The sequence below is a fragment of the Oreochromis niloticus genome, linkage group LG10 (genome assembly GCF_001858045.2).
Source record: "Oreochromis niloticus isolate F11D_XX linkage group LG10, O_niloticus_UMD_NMBU, whole genome shotgun sequence".
Lineage (NCBI taxonomy): Eukaryota > Metazoa > Chordata > Actinopteri > Cichliformes > Cichlidae > Oreochromis > Oreochromis niloticus.
In genome coordinates, this window is record NC_031975.2 from 16,425,860 (window position 1) to 16,452,508 (window position 26,649).

General features: G+C 39.8%; 1 protein-coding gene across 1 annotated transcript in view; it reads left to right on the forward strand.

Annotated features, from left to right (window-relative positions):
* Nucleotides 1–20,995, forward strand: part of ubl3a (ubiquitin-like 3a) — a 35,676-nt gene extending 14,681 nt beyond the window's left edge. Inside the window, exons 2-5 of the mRNA XM_005463259.3 lie at nt 12,251–12,359; nt 14,910–14,996; nt 17,281–17,358; nt 19,156–20,995. Coding sequence (XP_005463316.1) covers nt 12,251–12,359; nt 14,910–14,996; nt 17,281–17,358; nt 19,156–19,208 — 327 coding nt within the window. The 3' untranslated portion in view covers nt 19,209–20,995. The remainder of the gene's footprint in view (nt 1–12,250; nt 12,360–14,909; nt 14,997–17,280; nt 17,359–19,155) is intronic.
* The last annotated feature ends 5,654 nt before the right edge of the window (nt 20,996–26,649 follow it).

A 26,649-nucleotide genomic window follows, 5' to 3' on the forward strand; every position in this document is an offset into this window, starting at 1 on the left:
TACTCATTACCTGCACCAGTTTAGGTTGCAGTAGAGCACAGAAGGCAAATAGTAACCCACACACAGCTCATATCTGAGACCGCTCTTAAAGTTTTCAGTTTTTAATTCACTTTAACACTACACTTAAAACATAGCTTCAACCTTTTGTTTACATCGCAGTCAAAAAATAAGAGTCGTTAGCTTAGTTGTCAGTTACTGTCAGTTACCGTCAGTTACGGCGTGACATAGCTGCACTAACAAACAAACAAACAAGGGTCTGGGTGGGCTGCGCTGTAGTTGAATGTGACTGTGTAGTTGTGATATTGCATCATCACTTCTGCAGCAATGTGTTGCTCGTCTTGAATTCTGTGCATTTCAATGTGAACTGAGTGTGATACTATAACACTGTGACCTGCTGTGGAATAAAAAAGACAAATCTCAGTTTCCAGTAAAATTTATAGTTAATAGAGGCTAGATAAGTTAGTTTCTTGCTCACTAAGCCATTTATTATATTATTATTATTACTGTTGTTTTGTTTTTTGTAATTCTGTACCTTAAAATCTTTATACTGCTGTTCATGGTGTTTATTACAAACACTGACCTTGAATTTTTTTTTTCTGTCAGCATTATTTGGTGAACAGGTTGATAGTTTGGTTTTTTTTTTTGAGCCTTTCAGCAAAGGTTTCCAAGAAAAAGACAATAAGGCAGTACACTGCAACTGCCGGTACTTTTAGAGGAATACACTTGACATTCAGAGGATAGGAAACTGTGCGTATACCTGTTAAGAGGGTTAAGGTCGTGGTAAGATAAGACTGAAGTTAGAGGTGTTTAGTTGTTCCAAAAGCCCGCATTTCAAGAAAGAAATCAGTTGTGCAAATTGAATGCAGTTCATGTACGGGAGAAAAAAGATGCATGTTTTTATAGATATAGGTTTCCTAGAAATGCAATCTTTTATACAAGGAGAGTGACAGAAACAGCAGTTTAAAAACCCCCCAAAAGAGCAAGATTTATGAAGAGAGGTTTCTGAGGTTTTGTGATGAAGCATGCGTCGCACCTACCGTATAGCCTTTTTCCGGAGGAAAGTTATAAATAGCTCTCAGTTTCTTTTTGCTTTCATGCAGAAGCACTTCAGAAACAGGTGATGTGGATTAACCCAACAGCGAGTCGTACATGTGGGCAAACAAACGTCTTGGTGAACTCTTTATCAGGACGCATCATCTTCAACTTCTTTCTCAACCATGCAAAGCATAATTTCATCACAGCTTTGAGCAGCCAGTGATATATTTTTTTTTATCACTTTATCAAACGTTAGCACCTTGTAATCTCTCTTTTTTTTCTGTCACACTTTGCCTCGAATTTACCCGCAAAGTGAGAAACGAATAGTGGAGAGGTTCACAGGCGGATCAGAAGAATCGATTGAAGCGTACAAGAGCAATTAGACATCTTGGCCCACATTTTTAAAACCGGAGCGTCGCCAGCTCCCACAGCAGTCATTTTGAATGTGCACACAAATATTTGTATGTTGATGCGTGTGCATATGCTTGTGTATATGGTGGATACATGAAAGTCCTTTTATCTCATTGTTCACCATCATGCTTCCTCTTCTTACTGCCTCTATTTGAGCTTTGTTGATCCTGCTTTGGGCCTCTCTGTCTTTGCTGTGACACTGTCTCATTTCCTCAGTACTATAAGTGTCGGGGGTTCCTATGTATGCTGTGGCTTCAGACTTGTCATTGTCATCACCGCATAGGACCTGCATATTGGTATTGTTGTGGGATACAGGACTCTGCAAACCTCTTTTTCTCTCTTGTAGCTTTAAAATTTCTTCCAGTTGACAACTTGTTTGTGTTTTTTTTTTGTCTTTTTTTTCCTACATTTCTTTCTGAAAGTATTTAGTGGAGCTTTGTTTTCCCTGTTGAGATGATGACAGTGGAGCCTCCCCTGGATGAAGGATGAGGATAGAGCTGTTACAGAGCCCTAAACTGTTACAGATGCTCACAGACACTGGGAAGTGTCACTGAAAATACTGTTCGGATATTTCTGTGAAACAGTCATAGTTTTTCTCTTATTAATCTTTCTGCGTACCGCCCTTCACAGTCTCCTCAGTTCTTCTGTTAATAAAATACGTAAAAAAAATTCACATGGTGTATTTCATTGTGGAAAGAGCATGAAGTGACCTTTGACCTGCATATAGCAGCCGTCCTGTACCCTCAGCCTCTCTACAGTAGAAACCATGTTGTCTTTATAATCAGTTGATACAGCTGGTTATGAAGCTTACAGTTTTCTTTTATTTTTTTTACCAAAAGTAAACTATAAACAGGGAAATTTTGAACCCTGGCTGATAAATCGGGTGCATGGTCCTGTCTGTCAGCTCTTACACCATCATCATAACATTTTCTGACTCGTATATCATTGTTGGATAAAGATCTCTTTGATGTCTCTGCTTCACATTCAGCATACAGTATGCTGTCAGAGTGTGGGCTATCTGCAGGTAACTCACTGCCTTCATGCTAATTCATTTGTTCCTGATGTGTTGAACAGCCATTTTTAAAGTGTGAAGTCCTTAACTGTCATGAGAGACGCAGGAGAAAGCCACAAGAAGTAAAACTTTGTGTGACAGCTCCAAACACATAGAGAAAGCATAGAAGGAATGTCTGAACAAAGACACCTACCTGGTGCCTATAAGAGAGAGAGGAATGTAGCCTTGTGTGTGTGTGTGTGTGTGTGTGTGTGTGTGTGTGTGTGTGTGTGTGTGTGTGTGTGTCTCTGTGTGTGTGTCTCTGTGTGTGTGTGTGTGTGTGTGTGTGTGTGTGTGTCGAGCAAAGCAGGTTTTCAGAGAAGAAGGCTGGGAGGAGTATGATGACAGCATGAAAAGAAGGCCCTGCCTGTTTCTGGAGAGAAGAGAAGCAGCTGATGGATTAAAGGTTTATCTGTATGTAGAGGGGAAGGATGAAGAGAGAGGACAGACAGCAGAGAGCTGTCAGGTACAGCACAGGAAACGGCTGATCTTGCTTGTGACAGGAAGGAGAGGGAGAGAGGGAAAAAAAAGAAAGAGGAGCAGAGCAGATTCTGGCTGTGATGAGGATGTCGTCATATCAAAGGATGGGTCTTTTTGAATGACACTACAAAGGGACAAGGGCTTGGAGAGAGATGCGAGGCATGATGGGGCAACTGTATAATCAGACATGTAACTGGTAGTAGTGGGAGCTGCCGAAAAAGCGAGTTTTCGTCTCTCTTGGATCGGATTACCCTTGGATTCAAAACCTGGAGGTGTAGTGAAGCTCCATAGATGCAAATCCAAACCACAAGGTCAGCGCTAAAGTCAGGGAAGAAAGGCCTTCAGTGTTACACAATGATCATAGAATAACCTTTATGAATTTTTAGCCTTTGCAGATGATCTCTAAGCGGAGCGTGTCTTTACTTTGCCCAATCAAACTGCTGTAGAAAGTTTGAGGATGCTGCAAAGGAAAGAAAGCACACTATTACAATGCTCTTAGTACTGTAATGCAGCCATTAGCTGCCTATACTACAGGAAGTTAGGAAGCAGCCTATGAAAGGGCATCTGATAAAGGTCTGTGGTGCTTTTAAAATCGCTCTTACAGTAGATACTCTATTTAATGATTAATGTCCCCTAATAGAGTCCAACAGGATATAGGGCGGTGTTTTATGGTCACTGAACAAGCTGCTGCCTATATTGAGGCAGGGAGATATATGATTATCTAAACACTTAATTATCAGCTCGTTATCATGTTCATTTATGTTAACATTTGAGAACATATATGATGCTTTTTTTAAAAATGACATAGCTGTTCATGGCTCCGAATGTCCTAAATGCTTTCCTTAAGGGAATTCTTCACATTTAGTACATGTATGTATTTAGATTCATAAAGTAACTCTTCAGACTTTGACTGTTAAAGGTCAAGGTCTCTGTGAGACCTCACTTCAATCTCATTCTTTTTAACACAATGTATCAAAAATACCTGAAGGGTATTTCTATGCATCTGGCACACAGTTTGAGTCAAGGATGAAGAGATTCAATTGTGTTGTTCAGAGGTGAATGATGACCTGGATGGTAAAAATTTCTTGATAAAATTGGATGATAAAATTTCTTGTCCATATGTTTGGATTTTATATGCTAATTATGGAAAGATGGGGGCAGCACTGGAAGGTCCCGGGTTTGAATCCAGTCAAATGGGGTTTTTCTGTGGGGAGTTTCCATGTTCTCCAGGTGTCTGTGTCGGCATACTCCCACAGTCCAAAACATGCACAGGGTTAAGTTACCTGGTAATTTTAAATTGTCCATAAGTGAAGCGAGTGAGTATGAATGGTTGTCTGTCTCCCTCTGCTAGTCCTGTGATAAGCTGGTGTCTTGTCACTGGGTTAGACTCCAGCCCTTCCCACATCGTCTTGAGGAAAACAAAATGGGTGGGATTATGACAAGATAGCCCCCTTTTCATACCCAAGACACCATCATTTTCAGTGGAAACACCTCCTCTGAATAAATAAACTCGGAAACTGAGTTTATTTTTGAAACAAGCAAGGTTGGATACTGATTGGTTAACAATAGTCTTTGGTGAACACCTGGTGAAATTATGGTGAAAGTACAGATCAGGATTGGGGGTCACATGAGAAACCGGGGCTGTTGTGGAACCATTCTTTTTTATTTTCCCACATTGAATTTGTTCAAAAACATCGAAGACACAAAGCAAAATATTTTGCATCTATAGCAGAAATCAGAAGTGTGCCTGAGGGAACTTTACAGCACAGCTGCACAGCTAACAAAGTCTACCACCCATAGTCCCTCTAGTGAGATGAGGAACAGCTCAATTAAACTGTCAGATCTAACACAGAGGTAAACTGCATCTTGACTGGCCTGTGGAGGCATATAACAGTGGAGGGGAAATGCTAGTTGCTGTTTGAAAAACAGTGCATAAGCCTGTGAGGATAATAGTCTCTGAAAGGATAAATAACAACTAGTCACAAGTCCCCTGTTCATCAAAAGATGAATTTATTTCACAGGAGCAGTGCTAAACATGTGTTCTTGCAAAATGTAGCTAAAGGAGCAATCAGGGCACAAGAGGAAAAATAACCAAAATTATTCTCACCAGTGAAGGAGGACAACTATTAACAGCAAAATAAAAGCCAGCACCGTCAGGGTCATTATGTAAAAATAAACACCCGTTGCCCTGTTGTTTCCTTCCTGTGGTTGTGCTACAGTGGAAAAAAATAAAAATAACGTGAGGTCTGAAAATTCCATTTAAAACAGGAAATGCAAGCAAGGCTGAACACTGTCAAGGTTTCTTTCTCTGTTCTTGCTGCATTCAGTATTCAAGACCACAAATATGCAAATCACCTAAACAAATGTGAGGAAAGAAACAGAGCAAGCTTCAAGAACCATAAAGGAGGAGCTTTGAGTACACTAAAAGGGCAAAAGGTTTAGGACACTACTCTTAAACTGTGAATTCAGGTAGGTTGCACCTGTCCGTGCAGCATGCCTTTGCAAACATTTGTGAAAGAATGGGTCGTTCTAAGGTGCTCCCTGGTACTGTGATACTGTAACAGGATGCAGCTGGTGCAGCATGTCGGTTTGTGAAATTTCTTCTGTCCTAGATATTCAGATATTCGATCAGCTGTAAGTGGTGTTATTGCAAAGAGGAAGCCACAACAACTCAGCTTCAAAGTGGCAGACCACATAAAGTTACAAGGTCGCTGAGCATCTGTAAAAGTCACTGATGCGCTCCTGACTAACTGCAGAGCCCCAAACCTCCTCTGGCATTAACATCAGGACAGAAATTGTGCACCAGGAGCGTCTATTGGTATGGGCATGGGCCGAGCAGCTCCTGTCGGTGTTATGTCCATATACTTTTGTCAATACAATGTATTAAATAGGTGCAAACTTGACTGCGTTTTGTAGCTCGCGTGCATCCTGGTCAGTACTTTTGTCGTTCGGACACAGAAGACGAGCACCTCAAAACTAAGTGCATGTGCCACATTTAACTTCCAGCTTCGAGTCTGCAAGGACTTCAGTCAGATCATGTTTTTATTCTTTTGCACACTGATTACATGATCACAGAGAGGAGCTCACATATATCCAGAAAAACAGAACAAAATAGCACAGATGACTAACTAGGCCCCTGTTTACCACAAGTGTTGACATAGCAGCCATCATAGCATGGCTGTAGGCACAATCAGCAGTGTTGGAATAAATTTTGACCAGCCAGACTGCTTTGCTGGAGCTTTCTTGTTGCAAGAGCAAAGACGACAATTTCTCTTAACATTAAAAGTTTGGAGGAAGATTAGGTTTTCTCTCAGTCTGGCAACTGCTTGAAAGATTCTCACTCGGCCCCTTTCTGCCAGTTTGTTTGCATCTTGTTGGCATGCGGCCTGTGTGATGTAAACATGTAACAATAATGACTTCTTCTTGGCTTAATTTATTTTCAAAGTTTATATATTTGTCAAATTATCTTTCTTTAGTCTTAGCATCACTGTCTTTCGTCTGGCCTCTCTCTGTTTCATGGAAACAATACCTATCTAGTGTTTGTTGGGAAGCCATGTCAAAACAAAGCATGACACACCAGCAATTGTAGATATGTGGTCTATAAAGATAGCAAAGTTAATAATAAACATTTCAACTGGGTCAAGGTCCTTCTGCTCTATCTTTTCCTGCAGTGAACATGCTGATATCCAGATTTCTCATCTGCACAGTCATATCTGTATGAATATGCATGAGTGTTGCACTGTTTCTTAAAAATGTTTCTTAAAAATTATGTTAATCCATTTGTCTTCTCTGTCCAAGAGAAGGAAAAAAGCTTAATTATTTCACTTTTTTCACTTAAACACATCATCATCGCTTTGCCAGGGAAACATTTTGTTAAAATGCAGTTTATTTAAACAACAATGGAGAGCTCAGAGCTTCATCAAGGCTGATTCTCTGATCAGACACGCGCTCGTGCATATGAAAAATAGAAGAAAAGCAGTCAGTTAGTCAATTAAATATCCAGTCACGATTACGCCACAGTTTTTATTGTTTTTATCGCATCACTGGCAAAGAAGTTCATTGACACTGGTTAATGCAAAACACAAAAGACGCCCACATCTCCTGTTGTTTTACATATTGTTTTTATTTTTAATAAAGCCACATTTGTTTATCGCAATTTGTCCACCTCCCTCAGTGGGGAGAAGTCATTGCGTGTCACCCATCCATTAAAAGATGAAGAAGTAAAGTTGGCCTGGCTGTTGTTGGACCTATCAAGCTGGTTCACCAATCTGTTGCCTGGCATACCCTTTCAGCACAATTTCAGAGCAGCACAACAATGGAATTCTCCCTTTGCTAAACTCCAGTTTGTAATGTTTCAGGTCTGAAAACAAAGATTAGAGGTAGCACATTTTAGGGAGGAAAGAAAGATAAGCTTGAAAAAGCTAACGTTTAATGTGATTAGAGCATTGCCCCCCCACCACGAACGCTGCTAGACACACACATGCTCACAGAGACTCAAAGATTACAAATCTTTGCCTTGGGCTTTGTTTTTTTGTATCACACCATTATCAGTCAGCCACTGTTGCGTAACGACCGCGTTTGTGTGTATGTGCGAACATAAGAGAGGGAACTCGTGCAAGCGATAAAATACCTCTGTGTAGAATATTGAATTATGTCAAACTCAAAATGAGGCTCTCTGACAAATCGAAAGAGTTTGCTTTCCCATGCGCTCGCTTACAGTTTGCACATGGGCGCAGATGAAGCTCGCGGCTTTTAATACACGCATTTAACCAGCACTTCCAATATGCACAGTGATTTTCTAAAAGCGCTATCCCTTTTCAGCGCGTTTTTAATTAAAGAAAATAAAGGCTCCTGCGCATAATTTATACACTAATGGAGACTAACATTGTGGTTCCTCTTTGTGTCTTTGGAAAATTACTGAGAGCTTGCAAAGCTGTTTCGTTTTCACACGTCTTTAAGTCATTTTAAAAAATGCAACAAATGTGTTACAGGTTACCAGAACATGGCCTATTTTGTAGCATTTAATATTTACAGCCAGAGAGCAGTGGCAGAAAGAAAAGCGACCTCTCCGCAATTGTCTGTAAAATCACTGACGTAGAATTCATTAGTATTTAAAGTGCTGTGCAGCTACATTTCTCAGGTTTACAGCCGAATTTTCTCCAGATTTAACGGGCAAGTCAAAGCGAGCTGGCTGCTGGATCCAGCTGCCTCGCTTTAAACAGACCACAGCCGGGTTAATCACCCACGTCCTCTCTTAAATTCATTCATGCAGTTATGAATCCGCTCTGACAGCAGCAGCTAACCTTATTGCGCAGACTACATATAAAGCTGCTCTAATATATTCCCACAGGATGGCTTCCCACTCTGTAATTTGTTGACTGCTGCACAGGGTCTAAAGAGCAGCAATTCTCTTTAATGCACTTGTAAACATACACACATACACATGTGTGCATATGCACACACAACACTGCCTTGAGAAAGAGTTGAGAGCGGCGCTCAGGGAGGAATAATTATAGATGGCATTGAGTTTCCTGCTCTCCTCCGTGTGCAAACGGTGTTTAGCCAAGAGGGCTTGCTTGCTCACATGTTTACGGCATGGCATTTGTTGGCAGCCGGGTCACATTAGTGTTAGACTTTGTGAATGTCTGGTCTGCAGTGGAGCAGAGAGGCTCGGCAGGCAAAAAGCTGTGTCACCAATTTTCCACATAAGTAACCTGTTTCTTTATTGCGTTATTTTCAGAATCAGCCAGGAATAGGAGCAAGGATGCTTCCGCATTCTGTTACCGGAGCTTGCACACTTTTGCGTCTCCAACGCGAGGACGTGAAAGTGTTTGCAAGCTCCGCAAACACTTGCTAAGTGATTTCTTCTTCTTCTTCTTCTCCTTCTTGCAGCTCTACAAGCTCTGCAAGCTAGTGAAATGTTCACAGTGCTAATTTCTGGCATTTCAGAGTGCGTCTGGTAGTGGGTTAGGATGTAGTATTTGTATGCATGAGTAACTAGCGGTCTGCCTGGAGATATGTGTTTGTACTGTGATCACGCATGAATTGTTTTCCTCCCCTTACCTGGAGCAATTGTATTTGTTAGAGAGAATAGACTGTAATTGAATATACTTCCCTGAGCTGGCTGTGCAACCTCATTACCTTGCCCTTTTACGGAAGAGAGAAAGGCGCAGTGAGCCTCTGGGAAAAGGGGGCAGGGAAGGGAAAAATGGCAAGGGAGAGCTGAGATCTCGACTCAGGTGAAATCAGAATTAGAACAGAGAGGGAAAAGGGGAGAAATTCATCTGTAGCAGCATAGCTCAATGTAAGGTCTTACACCACCATGAGCCACCAGAACACAATGACTGTTACTTTTCATTGATGTCCCTGAAGTGCACACGAGTCTTTGTAAAGATTTTTTCTTCTAATTTTATGCTCTGATGTTCCAGGTGGCTTGCACATTGTTCACAAGTCCTGCAGGAATTTCAGTTCTGTGGAAATCTGGCGGCTGCACTGGCCATAGTATGAGATTTGCATAATTTTGATACGCAAACCATTTCAAACATTCTCAGTTTGAGTGGAAACATCTGCATCTGTCATGCATTTATTTTTTCTAATAATTTGCATTTTCCAGGAAGTACACTGAGAGAAAGAGACTTGTAAGAAAAGAGAAAGCAAAGAAAGAGAGACAGAGAAGAGAGGCAAAGGCAGAAATTCACCCTTGTGCTGACATATATAAGAAGAAAGGCTTCGTTTGCCTTGTTTAACCCAGCCTAGCTCAATTCTTCTTGTTATTCCAGCCTTGTACATTTCTCCACTGTACGCTGTACAGAGCCAGAGATTGATGGAGTCAGTGAAAGAGACAGAGTGAGTGAGGGGATGCAGAGACTGCTGCAAGCAGGGGAAGATGGTTTGATGTGACACAGCTTTGGAAAATGGGCAGGGGTTGGGGGTGGGAGGTTGAAGCAAAGCTATCCTGTAGGTATTATCAGGTTAAGCTGCTCACCACTGGCTGTCGCCATGGTGACACCATGGTAACTACCAGGTGTTCTACTAGGAAGGAGCAAAACCTCTCGTATGCAAAGGGGATTCCTTTGAATCTTACTTTGTGCTCATTTCTGCTTCTTTTCTGCATTTCACGTTCAGGTGTTTGTGTGTATAACAATCAAACAGATGGAACAGTGTCCATGTTTACCTTCAGGCATCCGCTCAAAAACCTGATGCAAATTCATGCTTTTATGATCTGTGTCATCAAAGTTGTTAAAGGTATATTTTGTGAATCGCAGCCGGAAGCAGCAGTGAATTGCTTCTAGTGTTTCCCAATCGTTAAAGGTGTGTTTGTGTGAATCTGTTTGCCTGGATGCATGTGTTTGTACACAGTGCACCTGCAAATACATGGAAAAAAACCACACACAAAACTAAAGTTTGAAATTATCTTATCTTATTATTAAGTTGATTTAATCTCTTAGAGGCACATTTACCAGTGTTTGTGCTCATTATGTTTATTGTACGTGGTGTTTTGTGTATGTCACATATATATATATATATATATATATATACATGCTTCTGTATGGCTCGTCCATGCTTAAACCTATAAGCTGATTTGGTTACGTACTTAAAGAGATCTCAGTTTCAATCCTTTGGTGTTAGCTCTGTTACATCACTCCACCCGGCTCCGTGTGTGTGTGTGTGTGTGTGTGTGTGTGTGTGTGTGTGTGTGTGTGTGTGTGTGTGTGTGTGTGTGTGTGTGTGTGTGTGTGTGTGTGTGTGTGTGTGTGTGTGTGTGGCCCTCAGCAGAGTGGGTTTGGTAGGACACGGGGTGTGGTGTAGAAGGCTAACAGATACTTGGCACATGGAAACACACTGACAACAATGACACACGTGCTTGTGCCATGCGCACACAGCGGGCCAGCCACACAAATACAGTAAGCAAAGGCAAGCACACACCACTGAGTTCTGCTCTTAAAGGCACACTGTACCACTGCTAAACACATATCAGGCCAGATGAGAGAGAGCCTCTCATCTGCATCCTAGTGCTCGGCAGTTTAATTGCTCTGCAAATTAACGGTTCTAAATGTACACCCCCACGATGTGTTCAGTTCACTTGTGTATATTTTCTCGCTGGGAGCTGGTGATCTAAGGTGAGAGAAACAAAATCATGTGGCTGGAAGCAAAACACGTGTGTCCCTCTCATTTATGTGGTTATTTTTAGTTGCACAATCACATTGGTGAATAATGACCTTGTCTCTACGCGGGGCAGAGATCACCACTGAGGGTTTTTTTTCTCTCTGTTAAACTCCAAGTATGTACTTTTTTCAGTACAGAAGAATTCAGTGGATGTATTTTTATAATGTGTCAGCTGAATCATCCAGTACGCATAATGAGAGTTTGTATTCAGTAATAGTGAAGTTAGGTAGTCTAGGTCAAGGTCAAGTTTATTTATATAGCACATTTCTAAACAGTCCATGTTGCTTGCAGTGCTTAACAATGTAAAATGCCACTAAAATAAATCAAATGCACCGCAATGATGCAGTAAAATATAGAGAAAAAACAAATAAATAAATAAAATAAGTCAATAAAAACAACTAAAACAACAACAACAATAACTAAGACTGTTAAAACCAAAATGTTTAGGTCAACATGTGCTGTGCTAGTGTTTAAGTTACAAAGGTGCTTCACAGTCTGATTCATAAATAGTATCAATGTAAAGTTACTCAGTGATCGCACATTGGAGGGGTTAAATTCTACACACAAATCCAGGAAAATAACCTCAAAAATACAATACATGACATGACTGTGGAAATGTAATTAAAAAACACAGGTGACTAATTACTGTATTACATAAACTACAGTACAAAACAAACATGGATACAGTGCTTCTAATTTCAGGTAAAGGTTTGAGAAAATCTTTAATTTTAGCTGCCTGAAAAATGTCTCGCTCAAACACCTACAGGGACAAAAAAATGAAGAATGGTAAGCGAGAGAAAAACTTCCATTCAATTTCAGACTTGGGAACCAAAGACAAAGAAATACAGTTTGAGGGAATTGAGAAAGCTGAAGAGGAAGTTGGAGAGACGGATGGGAGTTCATCCAACGGAAGGATGTTCCTCAGGGTCTTCATATCCTTCTTCTGTTTCCTATTAAATTACTAACTTGAAACCGTGTGCTTCCTGACCCAGCTCTATAATCTGACATATGGGACAGCTGTTCGTTTGAATTTGCATTTTTCTCTGTCTTCATTTTTTGTTTCTCACATTCACTAATGCTGTTTTTTTGCTTTTACCTGTGTTGCAGATAAACCTGCGGCTGATTTTGGTCAGTGGAAAGACGAAAGAATTTCTCTTCTCTCCCAACGACTCTGCAGCAGATATCGCCAAACACGTTTATGACAACTGGCCAATGGGTGAGTAGCTCAATTATGTATTGCTATTCACATCAGATACATGTGCATCGGTATGAGTCTGCTATAAATGTATGTGTAATATAAATATGAAAGCAACGTAATAACAAGTTCCTACGTTATGAATAAAATCATTGTGGTCTAAGGCAGTCGCTTACAGTACGGTGAAAACGTTTTCACTGTACTAAGCACACCCCAAGATTCAGTAGCTTGTAGAACCACGTTTAGCAGCAGTAACACAATTTATTTTTCTTCTTGACTGTATTTGTATTTCTGCTTGACTAAATTTCTCGCGTTGTGGAGAAATTTAGTCCTATTCTTCTTTACAGGATTGCTTTAGTACGTTGAGCTTTGAAGGTATTCGTGCACATCTCTCTTTAAGGTTGTAAACATTTTAATCAGTTTGAGGTCTAGACTTTGACTAGGTCATTGCAGCACCTTGATTATTTCCTTTTTCAGCCATTCTGTTACAGATTGGCTGCTGTGCTTGGAATCATTGTCCTGTTGCATGACCCAATTTCAGCTAAGCTGCAGCTTTCAGACAGACCTAACATTTGACTCTAGAATACTTTGGTATAGAGACGAGTGCATGACGACTCAATGACCTGATACCTGGGTTCTGTGGCTGCAGAATAAGCCTGCCTCTTAAGCCCTCCACCACTGTGCTTGATAGATTTGTGCTGGTGTAGTGTTTTTGGTTTTCTATTGTAGACAAACATCTCCACTCATTTAGAGGCAGCTTTGCAAAGCTAGTCTGTGCTGCCCTGTTCTTTTTAGTGAGAAGAGGCTTCTTCCTGTTTACCCTTTCAAATAAACCATACTTGTTCGACCTTTTTAAACTGTACTATTGTGAACTTTGACATTTAAAATGCTATCTGAGGCCTGTAGAGTCTGAGATTTAGCTCTCGGGTTCTGTACAGTTTTTTTTTGGATGGTCTGACGTTGAGGTGAACCTGCTGGGACATCTACTCCTGGGAAGATTGTGGCTTTGTGTTAATACACACCTCAACAACAAACTGCCAAGACTTTTGCTTTTATTGACGTGGCAATGCACTCATGATCCGTACAGCAGTACAAGGGTACTCCTGGAAGCAGTCAGGGCACACTTAAGATATAGCTTTTCATATATTTGATTAATTCTTACAGATATCTACAAATTTATTTTCACAGTAACCACATTTTCAAAGTTGATTGATTTTTTTTTTTTTTTGTAAAGTGAAAAAGCAGGTTAAATATATATTCTTATAATAGTTATCTGTAGCAAAAGAAAGATATCATTGTTTACTTTTTCAGTTCACTTTTTTCAGTATTGGAAGACATGGTTATTTATTTGATTTACATGTGAAAGATCTGGGTTTTCACATCTGCTTTACACATGTCAGATTTTAGCATCAGCTTTGGTTTTACTTACAGTTCTATATTCTTTAACATTTTTGCATTTAATATGTGGCATTTAATAAATATCATCATTACGCAGGCACAGCTACCGAATCTCTGCAAAAGCTCTAATTAAACAATTTAACTGTAAACAAATATTTGTTAATTTGCTTAGAAACTACTTGATCAGACTTATTGCTGTCAGACTAACTGCTAATTGCTTACATGCAGGTCTATATAGCAGTGTGGGGAATGTGCATATCTTTGGTGTAGGGTAATTAGAGTGAACTCCTTTCAGCCTGATTATCATTGCATACAGGAATGTGGGATCACAGTGCAGCCGCTTCCTTTCTGTAATACACCCACTTGACTCGCTGCTGCTGTGCACCAGGGTTAGAATTCATTTGATACTGCCCACCTTACGTCACCTTCAAAACTAGCTTTTTCCCACGGTGCCGCTAATGTACTCCAGTTTAAGAGAACTCCACGATGCATGAAAAACTACAAATTACACAGTTGGGCTCGAATTCTCCTCGACAACAGAAGTTTTCCATTCAATCCCGTCAGTGTTGGGAGCACCCTGTGTTCCTCCCAGACAACCCATCTGAACCCTGAGAGACCCAGAGCAGGCTCTCAGTCAGCAACAACACCCTGCGCTTAGCTAGAGACAAACATCTGGTGGCCAGACTCTGTTGCTGCGCAACTCCACACTCTCGTTTCTCTCTCATTTAATGCGTTCACTTTTGTGCTTAGCTCTTCCCGAGCCACACCTCGTCTTCTTCTTTTGCCTCGGCTCTTTCTCACGTTCTGTAGGGCATCCCGCAAAGCCCAAATATTATACATTCTGCCTTTAAGGATTTAAAATAAAAGCCCTAAATGTCTTAAAATATCTTCAGTGTGGTTGTCTGTGGTTCTTCTTTTTTTCCTTTACCAGGCAGCCACTGATTTCTTTTCACTACACTGTATTCAGCATTTTCATCACGCCGACACAACAGCTTTTTATACACAGCTTTAGGTTTCTTGTATATTCTGGAATTTGAAGTACATTAAATTGTACTTATGAAATGTAAGATTAATCCTTTATGGAAAACGAGTGAAATAAGAGGTAAAAATGAAAGAACCAGCAGGGCTCCTTTCTCTTTAACTGTCTCCTCATTTCTCTCTGCTTTCATACAGACTGGGAGGAAGAGCAGGTCAGCAGTCCTAACATCCTGAGGCTCATCTACCAGGGACGTTTTCTACACGGCAACGTAACACTAGGAGGTGAGAAAACACTGAAGCTACACCACCCAGAGAAAATGGCTCATTCGCTCATAGAAATGCACACAAAATCACAGTCGTGCGCTGCTGGAAAGTTCTTTGCTGTTCTCATCCTTTTCCTGAGTCACAGAACAGAGGTACCTCAGTGCTCTGGACAAGCTTGCTTTGACAGGGAGAGAGGGAGGAGAGAGGAAATAGAGAAAAAGAGGCTGGTCAGGAAAGAGGGAAGACTGGCGTTTAAAGGAGACCTCAAGTGGTACAAAGGAGAGAGAGAAAGGAAGCGAGAGTGAAAGAGAGAAAAGGACGTCTTCTGTTGTGGAAGGCCAGTTCACTCTCTCTGGCTTTTAGGCTTTTTTATCTGCCTAACCCAATTTAGATTTGACTGGTGCTTTGTGGTTAATGGTGTTACAGCGCACCCTAACCCTTTTGCAGTCTTCTATCTGCCATCTATCTGATAATTCCCTTATCTTTTAGCATGTTTGCACATTAACACAGAATCCTTGTTGAGTACAGACACACACATTTTAAAGCACACACCAGGTTGCCAACTATTACATGTTAACAGCAGTGTGCAGTTTTAAAAGTTATAACAATATATGAACTTATGCGAAGCGGTGAGAGATCCTGCAAATTTTCCTTCGTATTTTGTGTATTCACGACATTTCTGGGCTCCAGCCTTTGGGCAGTGGTTGTTTAACCCCATGCCAATTACAGCTGTGTGTGTAGTCTGAGGACTCTGTAAAAACCTACTGAAATAGACTGTGCCCAGCTCCAACAACGAGGTAGCAAAACTCTTATTTAAACAGAAGCAGGGTTGCACTGAACAACCTGTTATGTTGTGCACCTATGGCAGCTGATCTGTTGTGAGCGCTACCTTTTCATCTTCTTACTGCTGACGAGCGCTTCTGACACACCCACCAAAGGCGAGGGCATACCACAGCGTCTCATGGAAACATTTAGATGAACCTGGAGGCACCATTTCAGACTGAATGCACTCCTTTTCCATCTCTCTCCTCTGGTGTCTGTGTCATGGATTTTAAAAAGAGCAGCAGGTCTGTGTGTTTGTGTGGCCAAGGGCGAGGCTGAGCTACACACACACACACACACACACGCATGCAGGACCAAGTGGCGTCAGTGGACAGGATGAAGCGTGCATTTATGCTGCATTCATACAAAATCCGGTGGTGCCTCACCTTCCTGCAGGGTTGTTCCGAGGCGTGTGGGTGGGTTGTTTTTTTTTCTTTTTTAGGTTTGTTAGAGTGCACTGAGACAATAATAAAATAATATTTTACAATCTGATTGGCTGCTTTTTCCTTGCTAATGTTGCTGATTTACTTTCAAGCGCGCTGATCGACCTCTGATTTTGCTCCTTTTGGTTTCTTGACCCAGGTTGCAGGCACCAAGTTGGAATAGTAGACAAATATTATCTCTTTAAGGGGTATCCAGCAGCTCATGTATTGGTTTTGGTCTATTTGGTATTACAAAGTTGTTGTTTTTTATAGATATTTCACCTGCCTTCCTCTTAGCCATTGTTTTCCATTATTTTTCATTCTAACATGAATGCCTACCAATAAAGCTCAACTGATATGTCGCCAGGGCAGATATATTGGCTTATAGTAGCTGATATATCAGTATTGGTAAATGAAAGTTTAAAAACTAAAGAAGAAATGGGAAAAACACCCTTCAACCATGTTACATAACATGTCTACCAGAGGGTGCTTTGCAACCTCCACATTTGTGTTTTCTCACTTTTGTCTGCTAACTAGTCCCATTGAACTTGAATCCATTGTATACATGTGCATGGACATACTACACTCTCCAGGTGTGTCAGATATTTTGTGCATTTCTTTTTTTTAATTAATCCTTTTTAGTGTTAAGTATCGTTTAATTTGCACTTTCATTACTGGTAATTATGTTGCAAAATTATCTGCAAATAACAATAAAACTTGGAACCAAGTCGTCTTATTCAAGAGCAAGAAACTAGCCTATCCTTCAGCCGCGTGTGACCAGTGTTTTAAATGATTTGGTTACATATGGATTCAGATTGTTGGCAATTCCCTCATGTTCAAGTGATTATTATTCTGCAACCCCACTTTAATCGCATAATTTGACAATTTAATTTTCTCTATGTGTAGCTCAGCATTATCCACTCTATAATTTGCACTCAGTTTCAGAAAGCTGTTAAAAAGTCATGTTATACTTCTGCTGAGTGACACTGTGCAGACAAATATAATGTAGCTCACTGAATAACCTTTTCATCCTCTCCCTCCTTCTCTCCCTCTCTCAGCTCTCAAACTGCCCTTGGGGAAGACCACAGTGATGCATTTAGTTGCCAGAGAGACTTTGCCTGAGCCAAATTCCCAAGGTAACCAGCTCCCCGTCTCCCCTTTTTCCTTTCAGGAGGCTTTTCACATGCTGAACAACGTTAAATGTTCCGCTCCCAGCCATTATTTATTTCTGCACATGGCTTCTGTTTTAGGAGCAGCCACTAGTGCAAATAATTGGCTCCTTGAAGTGTATCCCCAAGATACAACACACTGTGTAGAATATACAGCTAATATAAATCATGCCAGAAGATTCGCTTCGTTTTTTTATGACTATGACAAGTGAATAGAGTTCAAATGGACATCAAGTTCTCATACTGGGTATCTGTGAGCCCATGTGAGGAAGAATGAATCTGAATGAACTTTTGTTACGGGGAGAAACAGTTACAAAGTTAGATTTGAAGTACTCTTTATGTGAACTGTACAAAAGTCCTGAGTCGCCCCTCTTTTTTAATTTCTGATCTTGTATGTTTTTTTTTTTTATAGTGCTCTTGAGCAGCAGTTCTTCAGGCTTTTAAAAGTTTTGTTGCTTTTTCAGTCCAGTCCTTGTACCTGACCATTTTCAGAGAAATGTTTTTTTATGTTTATCAAGCCACCTAACACTGACCTGTGAACCATTTAAGCATAAAAAAGGAATCTAACTTAAGGAATGAGCCAGCGTTGTGTCTACACATAACAGATGTAACCAATTTTACATGGTATCTATTGGTCTCTATTGGTCTCTAGCAACCTGTCACAAACATGCTACGTATTCCCAGTTTCTTTAGTTGAATCTATGAAAAATCTCAAAGACGACACAGTCTGACAGACATAAAATAGCATGCTTGCACCAACAAGTTGATTTCCAAAGAGCTGTTATGCAGATGTTTTTAAGGAAGTGAAACAGGGAGAAAAGGCTGAGATATGCCAAACTGCACAAGATCTGGACTGAAAATCAGTGGCAATGGGTCTTGTGGAGTGATGAATACAAATGTGACATTTTGTAGTTCAAATTGGTATTAATATGTATGTTGGAGGTCAGGAGAGAGGTACAACAGTGAGTATCTCCAAGCATCTGTGGAATTAGATGACTGTGGAGGCTGTGTCATGGTTTGGGGCTATATTTCAGCCAGTGGTGTTGGAGATCTTCTCAACCCAGAAAAGTGCCATCAGATTTTGATCCACTATGAAGTACCAACTGGAAAGCATCTGACTTGCTACGTTTACTACATTTTCAGCATGGCAATGATCCCAAACACACTGCCAAAGCATTAAAACACACAGTCAGGAACACTATCAGTCATGGATTGGCCTCCCCAACCTTATTGAAGCAATGTTGGATCATCCTGCCTAAGGAAGTTAAGCCTGTGCTCATACCAAATCTCGACTCTCAAGCTTTTTATGCTGTATTTCCACATTTCGTTAAATTGCGGCACCTATTTTCTGTTTTAACAAAATGTAAAGTGAGACATGGGTTAAGACTTTTACACAACACTGTAAATGTAGATTTCAAGAGTCTGCATTTAAAAAAAATGGGGCTATGTTGCTTCAGGTACCAAATGTAACAAACTCAAATGCTGAGTTTGAGGAACAGATCCAGTCTTATAAAATCCCAAAATGCTGCTCAGCTGTATGAGATGGAGAGTTAGCCCTTTAAAACATTTATGAGCTACATATGTTATATGGTTGTAGTATATCAAAAGTATTTCCATGCAGTGTTGCAGTATCTGAACTTGGCCTACCAGTATGTTTCTAAAACTGTCCTTTTGAGGTGATGTCTGACTATTGAGCTGAGTAACTCTGTGACAGTGCTGTGTGGGTGTTTGTTTAATCATGACGTTTGTGTGCTGTGTGTCCAGGTCAGAGGAACAGAGAGAAGACCGGGGAGAGTAACTGCTGTGTCATTCTGTAAATACACACCTCCACCGCCACCCCCTTTCATCCTTCGCATCCGTTCTCGCCCTCCATGTCCTGGACCTAATGAGCTTGTACCTTGTCCTGGAGCCTGTCTACACTGCGAATACTCATAGAGACATTTAACGAAACAAACAAACTCGTACTTTCTCTGTTTTTCCTCTTCTCCCTCATACACATGCATAGAAGGACAGCAGGCTCAGGCTGATCCAGGACAGACGTGGAGAGCAGTAAATTGATTAAAGATAGAGTTGATTCCTTTGTTGTACTTGATTTGCTGTCATAACTGAAAATTAGAAGGAACTGGATTTGCATGGTTTTTTTTTTCTTTCTTTCTTAATGCAATCCTTTTGAAGCCTTCTGCCATACACATGCATGCACACATACATTTGCAGTAAACACACACACACCTTGTCGAGCCATCCGCAGGCGGTCTTACAAGTCACCTTTCTAACTGGCTCTTTGCTCTGGCCGGTTGTCATTGTAATGCAGTGCCCAAATTTGTGCGTGTGGCCTTGTTTTCTCATACAGACCGCAGAGAATTTTAACCACTAACAGCTCATCAGCATACCAACAAACACGCACGCTCTGACTTCCTGTCCTCACATCGAGCCGCGCGTGCTTGCGTGATACCCCTTAGTGCGGCAGACAAAGCGCAGACGTGCCTGATCAGAGAACTCAAAACATTACACGCACACACACACATAATAACACACACATGTGTGCCCTATTTACTGCCCTCCTCTGCATGTGCCCTTAAAGGTCGCAAGAGAGAAACGATTCCCTTTTTTTTTTATGTCGAGAGCGACACGTCCCACTCCTTTGAGTCCGTTGTGTTTTAGCCAAACGAAGCCTAACAAGCAAACAAATAGAAAACAACCATTTTTTTACGGTCTTGTTTTTCGATATTTGTTTGTTCATGATTTTTTTTTTTTTTGGTGACTGTGTTTTGACAGTCCACTCATATTATCGACCGACTAGTGTTGTGATTAATGAAACATCATGCCAATTTTCTTTCCGTGACACGCCGTCGCTGTCTCACTGTGCCCCCCCCTCCCTTTATTTTTATAGCAGTATTGTGAAGGATCTCTCAGACAGTTGCTTTATAAGCACGGACATTAACTCAGAAGGAAAAGGGTCCTTATTTGTCTTAATTTGCCTCTTAAATCTGCATTAATAAGTCCAGTTTGCACAACTAAAGCATGTGCTCCTTCATTAGATTACTAAAACAAATGTATAAAAAGCTTTGTTTTATTTTATATTTTTCCAGTGGAAGTAATGTTCCAAACTAAGGTAACATGTGTAGAATATATTTAATATGAATCTTATATAGAAAATGACGACTTTAGATCTTGGTGATATATATTATATTGGTGTTTAGTCTATGATTGTGTATACGGTTAGCTTCTAGCCAGTTCACAGTCACTCTCTGACAATGTCTTGTGCTTAACAGCAGCAAATCCTCCCTAATCATTTATGGACTGATGGATTTTTGTTTTCTTTCTTCTGTTCTTTCTCTTTTATTATGCTTTTCTTTTTCATTTGTTTATAAAGTAATATAATCCTGTTTCTTTGTGGGGTTTTTTTGTTTTTGCTTTAAAGAATCGCTTTGTAACAGCACTAGGTCTTAAAAAAATATTGTTTATATTGATCAGGGTTCAAATCTGTACAGAGATAAACGTTTTCAAACCAATTGTAAATAGCACTAATGCTCTCCCCTCCCCTCCTGCAAACTTCAAAATGGAATACATCTGTAAACTAAATAAAAGTTATTGAAGTGCGCTACCTCGTTGTCATGATTTATTGCACGTGAACTGTAATGTTTTAAGCGTCACTGACTAATCATTTTAACAGCATCTCAGCTCGAAGTCTGTGGGAATTTAACCAGAGGGCTGAACAAGAGACCGGGTACTTTTTTTAATGACTCCAATCTTCATCTTAACAAGTTCAGCAAATTATTCTAAAAAGAGTTTTTCTTGTTACAGTGACTCTGGTATGTTGAATTTCACCTTGAAACTATCACTCAGGTTATTGTTGTAAATAGAGGTGGGGTGGAATTTTGATTCTTCAACTTCTTGGAACAAGTAAAACACATTTAGTCTCTTTTTTCTTTTGAGCATCAATATCACAATAATTTAACAAAACTGTAAAATTTGGGATGATGGTCCTGTTAACAGAGAAGCTGCAGAGTATCCAGGTACTGTAGCTACAAACATAAGCCCAAATCACGACTGCTCCACCACCATGCTGAAAGTTGATACGAGGTGTTTGTGCTGATATGCTGTTTGATTTTCATCCAAGAACGTTGCTCCGAAAGTCTTGTGGTTTGTCCAGATGCAGCTTTGCAAACTTAAGCCATCTCGCTTTGTTGTTTTTTTTGTTTCTTTTAGAGCGAAAAGCATTTTTACTGGCAAAAAAAAAAAAAAAAAAAAGCCCCGTAGCATTTTTCTAATTGTACTGCCATGAAATTTAGAGTAAGTGAAACCTTTAGACATAGCTGAATGCTCCAGACCTGCAAGCTGTCCAAACCTCTGCTTTTATAGGTGTGCTCACACTTGCTGATGATCAATTAAACAAGTCCATTTAATTAGCAGCAGCTGGCTGCTACTTATCCTTATGGAAGCAGTAGGAGCGTACTTCAGATGACTTTATAGAGCGCTATGAAAACTTTTTCACATGACTGTATGATGTAGAATAGTAGAAACCAGTAGCGGTAGCCTGAATGATTTTATCTGTTTTGTGAGTCATATCAAGATATCACTCTAGACCTCCTGAAGCTGAAAGCTCCTTATTTTCCTGTCTCTGTAGAAAAGATGAATGTGTACCAAGATTACACATCATCACAATCTGATGGTGGAATCAGGCAGGCGGTACAAAGTAACAAGAAAGCAACATTATCACAGTACACATTGAAAAAAAAAAAGTAAGTGAGTATGTGGGAAACATCTTGCGGTATGCTGTGATGCACAGAATTTGCACGGCTTCATTAAATATACAAAAACACATCAGGTGGGAGGTTAATCCACCAATTTTAGCAGTGGTAGAGATGTTTGAAGTGTTTAAGGCTGTGCTACACAAATAAGAAAAACACTCAATAGATTTTACTTAAATTTGTAAAAACACTCTTTCAATAACAAAGCTGATTATTCAAAATGATTCAAAAAGTCTAATAATATAATAGCAGTGCATATTGACACTGACACTAGAATTTTTTTGTTTTACTGAAAGTTGTTATTTCAAGTCTTTTTCAACTGATGTGTGAGATTGCTACAGAAATTATTGATGCACTCTATAGACTATAAAGCAATGTTTTCAAATTCAACGTTATTGTCAAGTCTGCAATTTGTACAGGACACACACAGGATTGAAATGTCGTTTCCTCCTGACCTACGGTGTGTAACTAAAACTAGTAAAGAAAAATATGAAACAGTTTTAGGATTATGACATGCTGGTGTGAAATATAAATGAAGTATCAACTATAAATATGAATAATAACATATTTATAGTTGATGCACGCAATAATGATGCGCAATTATTGCTGCGTATAAAAATCTCAGGTGCTTAAAAATGTGAGGGGTATTGCAGTCTTTTGTGTACAAAATATTAAGTATTATTAAGTATTGCAGTACATCTTATGACGCTTCAAAAATGAGTATGGGCACACTGAAAGAAAAACACTACAGATGCAGCATCTGTGCCTGAGCATGTCTGTGTGCAGGAGTATGCTTCCTGTGAGGTGACAGTCAACAGTTTCTCACTGGATAAAGTCCCCTGATTAATGCTTGTGTTGTTTCTCGTGTTCAACACGTCAAGTAAGTCAGAATGTTGACTCATTCAAAGTTACAGATACAGTCGTACACAGCGATAACTCTGATTGCATAATTTGTAAAAAAAAAAACAAAACAAACCAGACCATGTGATGGCACTGAGTCACTTGTCGAGTTTGCTCAACATCGAGTAGACCAAAGTGCAGCAGGAGGAGCAGCACAGAGAACAACCCAGCCTGCTGTCCTGGGAGAGTTTTGCAAACGTGTTAAACCTCATGTACTCGTCTATTAACGACACACTGAGCAAACAAAATATGTTAAAGGTGTTGTTTGCTCAGTGGTTAAAGAAATAAAAGATATCTGTCCGAGAATATCACTAGGTGTAAAGCAGTGCAGTGTAAGAGAAGAATAAAGAAACTATTCAAACTGAAGATGCTGACTGTTTCTGTGTTACCAGTGGAGTCCTGTGTAGTTTTTGTCCCTCCTCTCCTCCCTGCAGCCATGCTGTGTCACAGTAACGCGGGCCACATTTAACATGAATACAGCTATTCTTTCTCCAAGAGACTGGGTACAGACAGAGCGGGCTGTGGTTACAGTAGTGAAAAGCACCACTCTGTGTGTGTGTGTGTGTGTGTGTGTGTGTGTGTGGTGTGTGTGAGGCATTAACCCAGCCAGCATCACTTCTGCTTTGCTTCCCAACAATACACCAACAGTATTTATACAAATCAGTGTTTCCAAGGAAATGTGAGTCTCCGTAAGAACTCCTTGTAGTTTGCAGTATGAGCTAAATATCTGTGATTTATACAAAAGCACATTTAAGTGTTGAGCTTGGCTGTAAACATTAGTAAAACAGATATCTCTGATGCTTACTGACCACAACAACAGAGTTAAAACCCTGGCGCAGTGATATCTTCTCATGAAGCTTCTCTCATGCATCCCTTTATTGTGCTTACATCGATTATTAGGGAAAAATATAATTATGGAAAAAGATCTTCTAGAGTTGTAAGGCAGGAGTTGCTTTGCTCAGTGGCTGAATTCTCTGTTTGCAGTAAAGATTGAGGATGATGCCATCTTCTGGCAGAATCCTTCTATGACAGCTCATCGTTCCACAATGCACATGTCGTCTGATAGCTTTGAGTATTTATTTATTATGTGTGTGTGTGTGTTTAAATATATAACTATAGGTTCTGTTACCATCATATCAATATAATTATTAAATATAGCCTTATCTCACTATGAGGGATAAAATATCAAATAGCTTATTCTTGAGTGTCAACTTCATGAGTGTGGATGAGTTTTAAGATCAGCTCTGATGATCATGCTGTATGGTACACTTTGGTAAATTCTTTTTTTCTCACTCTTCTCCATAAATAGCTGAAAGTCTTTACCATTTGTTTAATATTTATACACTCACCTTACGTTGTTTAACAATAAAACTCAACAACTGCATCTATACTGTCTGTGGAGGGCCTCAAGTGCCAGAATGAATTAATTAAATACATAATTAAATAATTCATTAAATGTGTCATTAATTAATTAAAATGGGAATTAATTTGTGTATTAAATATATAAATAATTAATTACATGTCAAATCATTTAAAACATTTCATATATTATTTATTTATTTACAATTGTGAGAAATAATGACATATTTGATTCATTATTTATATAATTAATGCATTAATTATTGTCACATTTAATTAATAAATATATTTTTTTTATTTATTCATTTTGACACTCGAGGCCCTCCATACAACAAAGGTAAAATTCATGCAATAAAGAGAAAGCTATTTTCAGTTACTCCCTTTCCTCACAAGAGGTCGCCACAGTAGCATTCATGTCATGTATTTTTCATATTACTGTTCAATTTGAAGTTTGTGGATGTGAACGATCAATAATAATGTTGTTTTTGATGTTAGGTTTGTGTATTTTAAACATAGGAAGCAGATGGGTCTATATTTTGGAATTCAAGTAGTATTAGTAGATAGGTAGGGAGCTTATATAAGGCACTTTTTTTATATAGCCCTTTATTGTATTTTGTCTGTTTCCATGTATATTTCCATTTAGACTTTTAAATTGCATTGCAAACACTTAGCCACATTAAATGAAATATGGGGCACACAGAGCATTTGCAAGTGTGACCTGGTAATTGCAAAAGGCTGGTAATGCTTTATCAAGATTTGAGCTAAAAGGGCAACATGTCTATGTTGCCCTTTTAGCTCAAATCTTGATCCTTTTATCTGAATCTCCTGGAAACACTGGAAAAGAGGGTGGTGACTATACAATATTTAGGGTTATTATCAGGTAAGAAGAAATTTGGAAGAATAATGTAAAGCAGACAAGGAAAGTAGTCGATGACAGATGGCACTTCTGTGGCCGCTAAAGATCGTCTTTCTGCCCAGAGGGGAAAAGACTTTTATAGTTAAAAGTTCATGAATAATATAAAACACATGAATGCAAAGAGCCTGTAATATTCTAATATACAAGCTGTAAATATCAAAAATCACCTTAGGTTAGGTGAAACTCAGCTGTCCAAGGGTCATGGTTATGATTGTGGTCAGAAGTTTACATCCACTCACCATGGAGCTGAATGTCATGGTAATTTTGGTGTTTTATTATTTCTTTGAACAGTTATTTTTCCAGGGTGGAATGATTAAAAATGATTTTGGATTTCCGCTAATCTAAGCAGGCCTAAAAGTACACATACAGGCTCAAAATTATACATGCACCCTCACTAATATTTGATGTCCTTCAGCAAGTTGTGCATCGACCTGTCATGGTCTGTGTGAGCAGCTGGGTGTGTCCTGTGTGGATCCCTGCCTCCTCTACTCACCTCGGGTCGAGCCTACCATTCTCTCACCTGGGCAGCTCACCTGGAGTTAATTTGTGGCAATCAGCGGAGGGTATTTATGGCCAGTTTCACCGTCATCTCACCGCCAGTTCATCAACCCACCTAGGTTGGTAACAGGCTCACACTCTTAGCTCGAGATCTAAGTTCTTATTTGCTTACCTTGTCCCCTTTGCGCCATTAGCTCACTATGTCACGACAACACCACTAAAACTCACCTCTTGGATTCTCATCACAACCCTCACAGTATTTCAGCCACACTCCAGGGAGTAATCACCAACCACACTAACCTGCTTAGCTTTCACCTGCTAAAGTAAGCCACTCCATCTCAGTATCCACTGTACCTCCGACCCAATCCGTGCACCCACTAACTCTTTCTCTTCAGTGCACCCCCTGAGCACCACACCATTATGTAACACACCTCAAGCCACCACGCTAGAATTCCCTACCTCGTATCATATTGTGTATCAAGCCAAGGTTCTAGGTTTTGTTTCGCCTTGTCAATCCAGTGTCATTGTAAATAAAAGCTTCTTTTTAGTTAAATTGTTCTGCTTCTGCACTTCAATCCTGCACTTGAGTCCAGTTCCTTTACAGGCCTTTTGCCCCCTCTTACACAACCAGACACTTTGGTAGTTTCTGGCATGATTCTGACTGGATATCTGACCACTTTTGTCACGGTCCCGAGTCTGTTGGCTCAGTGATTTTTATTCTGATTACTATTATTTTATGTTTCAGATTAATTCTTAAGATTTTTTTGTTCTTAGGGTTTGTTTTCTGTTTTGTGTTCTGAGGGCCTTCTGTTCTGTGTCTCTGTTTCGCCCTGG